At 63.5% G+C, this 7614-nt stretch overlaps 2 protein-coding genes across 2 annotated transcripts in view; both read right to left on the bottom strand.

Moving 5' to 3' along the window:
- Positions 1-839: 839 nt before the first annotated feature.
- Positions 840-3445, bottom strand: PTGDS (prostaglandin D2 synthase). Its single transcript, XM_008632996.2, has 7 exons — positions 3273-3445; positions 2198-2337; positions 2040-2116; positions 1809-1922; positions 1502-1603; positions 1265-1290; positions 840-1006 (listed from the first exon to the last, which is right to left on the bottom strand). Exons 1-6 carry the CDS (start codon positions 3369-3371, stop codon positions 1265-1267), a joined length of 558 nt encoding a protein of 185 aa, XP_008631218.1. The 5' UTR covers positions 3372-3445; the 3' UTR covers positions 840-1006.
- A 2337-nt stretch (positions 3446-5782) lies between these two features.
- Positions 5783-7614, bottom strand: part of C8G (complement component 8, gamma polypeptide) — a 3133-nt gene continuing 1301 nt past the window's right edge. Inside the window, exons 3-7 of the mRNA XM_017733414.1 lie at positions 7593-7600; positions 7184-7291; positions 6790-6891; positions 6578-6616; positions 5783-6062 (exon numbers count right to left, since the gene is read on the bottom strand). Coding sequence (XP_017588903.1) covers positions 6049-6062; positions 6578-6616; positions 6790-6891; positions 7184-7291; positions 7593-7600 — 271 coding nt within the window. The 3' untranslated portion in view covers positions 5783-6048. The remainder of the gene's footprint in view (positions 6063-6577; positions 6617-6789; positions 6892-7183; positions 7292-7592; positions 7601-7614) is intronic.

The following is a 7614-nucleotide window of genomic DNA, read 5'->3' as shown; positions in this document are numbered from 1 at the left end:
ACGCCAGCTTTATGCAACAGGTTACACAAGAACAGGGATAACCTGTGCCTGGCTTAGGTGACAGCGCTGGCCCTGTCCCCCCTAGCTGCCCAGTCCCAGATGAATGCAGCCTTGTGTGAGACCCAGCCCAGAGCATGCCAGGACCAAGTGCTGCCCCGTGCCTGCTCCGTGTCTGGGGGAGAGCGTGAGGTGCATGCCCGGGGCCCCCTCCTGGCTGTTGCCATTGGTTCTAGGGTCTTCCAGTGATGGGATGGATCCCACCTCAGGATCCTCAGTGCCAGAGAATGGTTGTGCTGGTGTTCTACCCCACAGCCCGCTGCCCTCAGAAGGGGTGGTGGCGTCTTAGGCTGGTGGCAGCAGGCTCAGACCCCACTGCTGGAGAGGGTCCAGGTTCATGGGATGGAGCCCAGGGGGTGGCCAGGATCGAGCCACACCCAGAGCTCACAGACATCCTTCTGCTTCATGTCCATCCTTCCCCAAACTTCTGGAGACCCCCTGATTGCCCATCGCCCCATTCCCATGCTGCCAGCCTGCTCTCCAGCAGGGAAACCAAGGCAGGGAGGCTGGGGGAGCCCAGGGTGCCCACGGGACAGAGGGGAAGCAGATGCCCCAGTGGGTCCTAGCCTCGGGGACCCCTTTTTCTGGGACAGGGCAGGTTCAGTGGCCAGGCAGCACCATGGGGCAGGGCTGTGAGTGGACATGGGGTCTCAGCCCAGCAGCTCCACAGCCAGGAGCTGGGGTCAGCCCTGACCCCCAGCCCCAGTCCCATCCCTACTGGCCATGCTTCCCCCTCCCCATCACCTCGTTGGGGCTGCTCCACAACAATCCAGCAGGCAAGGTCTGGTTTTTTATGGGCTTTAATCGGGACAGGGATACAGGTGTGGGTTGTGAAGCCAGGGAGCGAAGGCTGCTGCGGTGCTGGGGGGGCACTGGGGGTTGGATGGGGCAGGGTGGTCACCAGCTTGGTGCTGTTGGGGCTCTGGCTGGCAGCAGCTGGTGGGTCCGCCTGGAAAAGATGGGGGGTGAGCATGGCTGAGCTGTGGGAGACCAGGTGACATACAGGGGGACATGGGCTTGGCCAGCCCCACACTGGGTGGGTGGGCACCCCACAGGGCTGGGTGGGGGATCCCCAGTAGGTGTGAGGAGAGGAGTGACCTGGGGAAAGGTTGTGGAAGGGCTGGGGGCTCTGTGGGATGCAGCAGCTTTTAAAACCCCCATACCCTCCCGCAGGGCTGGTCTGAGCCCCAGCAAAGGCAGGACTCACCTAAGCAGCATCTGCCATGCATTTGTCTGTAGGAGGAAGAAACAGGGAGATCAGCTCCTCTGGGGGCTGTGGGACCTCAGCCCCCCTGAGGGATCCTGAATGGGGGCACCCCATGGCTCGCCCCACGCTGGCCCCACAGAGAGGCAGGGACAAGCCAGGAGGGTCTCCTCCCTCTCAGTCCCCCTGGGGTATCCTGCCCCCTACTCCCCGACACCCTCCCCGTGCTCCCAGCCTCACCTGTCTGGGGCAGGATGAGGATCTCGTCGTCTGTCAGGCCCTGCTCCCTGGAGAACTGGGTGAACATCTCCAGGCGCTCGGGACTCAGCTCCTTTGTCCGGCCTGCAGCCAAGAGCAGGGTGAGAGGCAGCCCCCCTGTGCCCACCAGCACAGGGGCACAGGCAGCCCAGCAAGGGGGTCCCGACCCAGCCATCATCCCCCCATGGGTCACCCCAGCTTGGGAAGTGACCCTAAACCTGCCCTTCTCCCATGGGAAAGACAGACATCCCAGGGGGTGGACAGCATGGGGGTCCTGGGACAGACGTACTGTAGAGCAGCACCATGGTGGAGGAACCGGTGCCCTTGGAGATCTGGGTGGCCACCAAGGCGTACTCGTCATAGTTGGTCTCCACCACATGGATGTTGTGCTTGCTGCCCCAGCCTGTGGGGGACATGGGGCACGGCTCAGCCCTGAGCTCCAAATCAGCCCCAAGGCAGGAGCAGGGACATCAGGGCTGTGAGCATGTCTGGGGCTGCCCCATGGGAGCTGGGCACTCACGTGGGCTGGTGTAGATGAACCGCCCTGGCTGCTCTGTCTTGATGTAAAGACTGTTCCTCGTCACGCACTGGTCACCCCTGGGGAGCACAGCAGAGGGGGATGCACCAGTGCCCACCCCCAGCACCCCCTCCCTGCTCACCCCTCCCCATGCCCCATACTTGGGGTAGGTGGAGGTAACTTCCAGGTTCCCGTCTGCGGTGGCGGAGATGATGGTGGTGCACATCTTCATCAGGTGCCTCTTCTCCTTGAACCAGTTAGAGTTGGAGGCCAGGCCGATGCTGTACCATCTCCCTGTGAGCTGCATACAACCTCCACTCAGCCCCAGCTGGGCACAGACCCTGTCTCACCTCTCAGCCCCCACCAGCCCCAGCCCAGGCCATGTCGCTCTCCCCTGGCAGCCCGTTCCCCACAGCAGGACAGTGTCCCAGGGTCCTCGTTTCCCAGGGAGCTGCTACAGCTCTTGGCAACCACAAAACCAGGAACAAGGAAATCAATGACTGTTTCATGACATGCCCTTCACTGCCCTTGCCTGTTTCCTTCCTCTTCACCCCAAGCCCAGGGAGCGTGACAGGACTGTCTGACTCTGAGATGCCATTTCCATCCATCTGGGGGTCTGAGGAGGGGTCAGGACACTGGGTCCAGCATGGCTCATTCCAGTGCACTGTATGGAGCCAGCAGTGTGATGCCCCTCAGGGGAACTGCTGGCCTTGGAGAGCAGCTGTGCCGGGACCACCCTTGCAGCACATCCCAGACCCCTGTCCTCCCTCCATCCCCATCACACCTTCCTGGGGTGGCTGTGTCCCCCAGGACCTTTCCAGGGGCAGAGGGGTGTAGGGGACACCCCAGCACAGCAGCCCTTGGTTTTTTTGTGGCCCTGGGCTGGACTCTTTGTCGGGGTGGGGTTCTCATGGCCTATCTCTGTGCTGTCAGACTGCGATTGTTTTTTGCACTCTCCCCTGTAAGATCCCTGTGCATCCACACCCACTCCACAGCACAGCAGCAGCTTGGACCCATGCCTAACCCAGGGTCCTGCCCACACGCTGGAGGCTGCGTGCTGGATCCCCTCCAGAGCCACCAAATCCAGGTGCTGGGAGGTCCCCAGGATGGGGGGGTGCATGTGCACCAGTGCGAGCCTGTCCCCCCATCTACCACCCCCTCCCCACATCTTCAGGGCAAGAATCCCCCAAAACACCCCAAACCTCCACAGAGGTGATGCCGGTTGGCCTGGGTCACCTTGTCCTGCTGGAAGTCAGCTTGGACAGGAATGCTGTCCTGGGCGTGCAGTGTCCCGAGCAGGGCCAGCCCCAGGATGCCGAGTAGCGTGGCCTGCATGGCTGAGCCGAGCCGAGCTGAGGCGAGCTGAGAGCTGGAGGCAGAGCGCAGCAGTGCCGGAGAGTTTGTTGAGCCCCTATTTATGGACAGGCGTTGCGGGGGCCCCCGGGGAGCCAGCCCTGACTCCCCCCGTGCCGTTATGCAAGCTGGAGCAGGGCAGAGCGCTTGAAGCCAAAGGGCAAGCAGGGGATCCTACGCTTCCCTCCTGTTGATACGCCGTATTTTGCTCCAGGGTGCCAAACTGCTCTGCACTGAAAACAGCCAGCGGCCGCCCTGCCCCCAGCGCTGCCGGGCCGGGGAGCAGGGCCCAGAGCTGCCCCAGCCACGCACGGTGGCCTCACTCGGACCCAGAGTGCGGCTCCAGTGAGATGGAGGGCAGGTCCAGTGCCTGCCAGGTCCCAACCCAACACATGGGACTTGGCACCTGCGTGTGCTCCTGCGGGACCCCCTGCTTTGCCTTGACTCAAGTCCCTGCATCACCCAAGGAAGCCTCTCTGCTGGCCCCAGCACCCTCGGGGTGTGTCCCAGTGCGGGGCAGCTCCGGGGCGTCCCGCTGGTGAGCCGGGGAGCCCCATGTTCAGCTCCCTGGGGACCAGCACGCAGCCAGATGGATCCCAGAACTTCACACCCCACCCGCCCCAGCACCCTGCACCCTTTGCCAGGAGGGGCTGGAGCCGGGGCTGGCCATGCCGGGCAGAGCCCCGGCCCCGCGGCGCAGCCCTGCCCGGGTGCTTTACGTAAGGAGCCTGTTTTCACAACAGCTGGTTTTCCCCTGGCAGCCCCCCCTGCACATTCCCTTCCCCGCGCCCCGCTGCGAGGCCGCCCTGCCCCGCGCACCCCGCGCCTGCCCGGCCCCGAGGATTTATGAAAACAAAACAAAAGCTGAGCCAGGCAGGACTGGACATCACGAGAACCTGGCTGGGGCCCCAGCTGCTGTGCTGGGGCTCAGTCTCCCCCGGAGCTCACCCTCAGGGTGCCAGGGCAACTCTCGCCATCGGGCACAGCGGCAGTGACACCCGGGGGTGTCACTGTCACCTGGCACTGCGGCAGGAACACAAAGTCCCCCCTGCTGCCAGGTACTCCCAGCTCCCTGCCCAGGTGCCAGGAGGGGGTGCCCGATGGATACCTGGGTGGTGCCAGGCTCTCCTGGAGGTGGCAAAGCTGGGAGCCAGCCCAAGGACCTGGAGGTGGCAAAGCTGGTGCAAGCTCAGGAGTACGGGAGTGCTTGAGCAAGGCTGGGGGCAGGATGGGGTATCTGGGCTGTGGGTCCCCGTGGCAGCTGGACACAGACCCTTGGGCATAACCCGAGTGTTTGCACCCAGAGATGGTTTAGCCCCAACGACAGATGGGCTGAGCCGGGATGAGGGGTGTGGGGAATCCTTGGGGGCCAGCCCAGCTCCCGGGGGATCTCCCCTTGCCCCCCTATCCCCCTGCCCAGTGCAGCCACTTTGGGGTGCAGGTGAAGTGAGCTGGATCCACTACAGCCCAGCTCTGGCAGGCTCGGGGGGGGCAAGGCTGGACTGCACGTGGGCGGTGGGAACAGGGGCTGGCTCTGGGCACAGCACGTGGCTTCCCTTACATAATTCCCTGATAAACAACATGTGTGACCAGTTCCCGCTAGGATTGCAAAATGCTGGGGGCAGAGGGCTGCGGGGGGACCGGGCCCCCACCTGCCTGCTGCGGGGCTGCTCCCTGTCCCCTCCTGAAGCCAGTGGCAGTGGGCCACTCGCCTGGAATGCGTGGCAGGACAGCCTTGGCCAGGCTCCACATACAGGGAGGAGGGGTCCGATGAGGGGCTGCAGCATTAACCCTGGGGCTCTCCCCTAGTTCAAGACCCCGCAGGCCCTGCAGCCCTCCCAGGGCCTGCCTGTCTCTCTGAGAGGTGCTGGCTGTGCGGGCAGGGGTCCAGCGCAGGCAGCAGCCCCTCGGGGAACCAGCTCTGCAGGGCTGGGGCAGGGGAATGGGGTGTGTCCCGGCCCTGCAGGCCCTGGGGATGGGCAGCAGGACTGTGGGACTAAGATTTCCTCCCCTGGGGTCCCTGAGGGATCTCCCAGCTTGTTGGGGGAAAAGGCAGATGCTGTGCTCTCCCCAGTGCCCCTAAGTCCATGCCCCCTGTGGCCTCAGGCACGGTGCTGTTCCCCTCAGGGTCCGGCCCTCCCTTGCCCCCTGCCAGCTGGACCACAAGCACCACATCACGGAAACCACCACAATTCCTGCCCCGCTGTCCCATGGCTGGGGAGGGCTCAGGGAGACGATGGCGGGGGTTTGCATGGAAGGGGGCTGCACAGCCCCCCAACACACCCTCGGCACACCCCAGCCAGGAGCACATGTCCAAGGCACTGGCAGCCCATGGTGGAGGCAGTGCTGGCCTGGCTGGGGCACACCAGGAGGTGACTGGCCTGTACACAGGCTCTTCTCTGAGGCATTTATTGGGGTGCTGCTGGCTGCTGCAGGAGAGTGGGGCACAGAGCAGAGGGGGGACACAAGCTGGGGGGCACAGGACAAGGACAGATGCAGCTGCCAGCACAGCTGGAGGGGCTGAGGAGCCCCAGGGCTGACTCCAAGCTGTAGAGCAGCAGTGGGAGCTGATGAAAGTGTGGCTCAGACCTGTGTGGCCATGGGCAGCTGGCTCAGGTGAGGGCTGAGGTCTGGGACCCCGTGGCAACTCCGTCTGCACCTACAGCTTCGTTTCTGGAAGGAAGAGAAGTGCTGAGGGGCTGGGGGGGTGTCCCAGCCCAGCGCCAGGGCTGGAGACCTACCTCTGCCTCCCCAAGCACCAATGACAAGTGATGGAGCTGTCCCCAGGGACCCCAGCCCTCGCCCCAGGATGTCCCTGTGCCAGGACATCTCATCCCAGACCAGCCCTCACCCCAGGAGACACCAATATAGATCCATCAAGCCCAGTCTGACCCGTGGGAGGGGTGAATGGGGCTTGCTTTGCCAGGATGTACCTGATGCCCATCCTGAGTGAGTTTGCCACACAAGGGCACAAACTCTGTTCTGGGGAATGGTCTGGCATGGCCTCTCCCGTGCAAGACCAGCCCTCCCACACTCCTGGGGCAGGACCACACAGCCATGGTACAGTGTGGATCTGGCCCAGTGTGTCCAGCCCACAGCCAGGACAGGGACACCCCACTGGTGCCCAGTGTGGGACCAAGCCTGGCACATGGGGGCACCCAGCGCATCACTCAGCATCCCCAACTCACCATCAAGGATGTGAAACTCATCTGCAGAGTCACAAAACCCTGCAAGAGACAGAGGCCAGGGGGTCACCTTATCTGGGACCTGGCACCCTCCAGCCCCTGCTCCCCCAGGACATTGCGGGGCACAGCCCCATCCTTGCATCTTTGTCCCTGGGGTGGCTGGAGCATGGGGACAGACCCCACATGGGTCTCCCTGAGGACCATGTGCCACCCACCATAGGTGGGGAAGTAGTAGGTCACATCCTCACTCAGACCCACAGCCCTGACGCGCTGCTCAAACTTGTCCACGACGGCATCACTGACCAGGCTGGTCCGTCCTGCACATGAGGAGACACCATCAATGGCCTCAGGCCCTACCTGGCCCTGTCCCGAAGCCCCCCACGTCCCTGCACAAGGCTCAGGGCCCAGGGAGCTTTCAGCCCAGAGAAGTGGGTTCCCAGTTCCCCCCTTACCAGCTCCCCCACAGCATCTGGGGACAATTCTGCAGCTGGGGAGTGACCCCCATTGCCACGTTGGGTCCTCCAGGGCTTCAGCTGGCATCCCCTGAGTCCAGCACAGGTTTCCCACCCCTGTCCCTCACCTGCCATGAGGCCCTGAGCCCTGACGCACCATAGAGCTTAACAGAGATGCTGTGGCCCTTCTGGTAATAGAGGATGGTGAAGCTGCTGGGGTCGGCCTCACCCACCACCACATCCACCTTACTGCTTTTCCTACGGCCTGCGAAGGACAAGAGGATAGCCCAGTTAGTCCCGGTTAATCCTGGTTAGCCCCAGCATCATCCAGGGGCTTCATTTCCCCACAAGCCGGGTGTACAAGGGGTGAAAATTAGGGCCAGAGTGGGGCAGCCCAACAGGCACCAGCCCATGGTGTCAGCTGTGATGGCATCTGGAGCTTAGAGACCCAAGACATAAAATACTGGGAGGGCACTGGGAAGAGGGACATTGGTACCAAAACCCTGCCGAGAGCAGGACTGGGGGGCTCCAGCAGCCTCCTGCCACCCCAGACCAGTCTCCCTCACCCTTCAGCCGGACGCGTCCGGG

Source organism: Corvus brachyrhynchos, unplaced genomic scaffold (genome assembly GCF_000691975.1).
Source record: "Corvus brachyrhynchos isolate BGI_N302 unplaced genomic scaffold, ASM69197v1 scaffold1005, whole genome shotgun sequence".
Taxonomy (NCBI): Eukaryota; Metazoa; Chordata; class Aves; order Passeriformes; family Corvidae; genus Corvus; species Corvus brachyrhynchos.
This window is presented reverse-complemented; position numbering and strand designations above follow the sequence as displayed.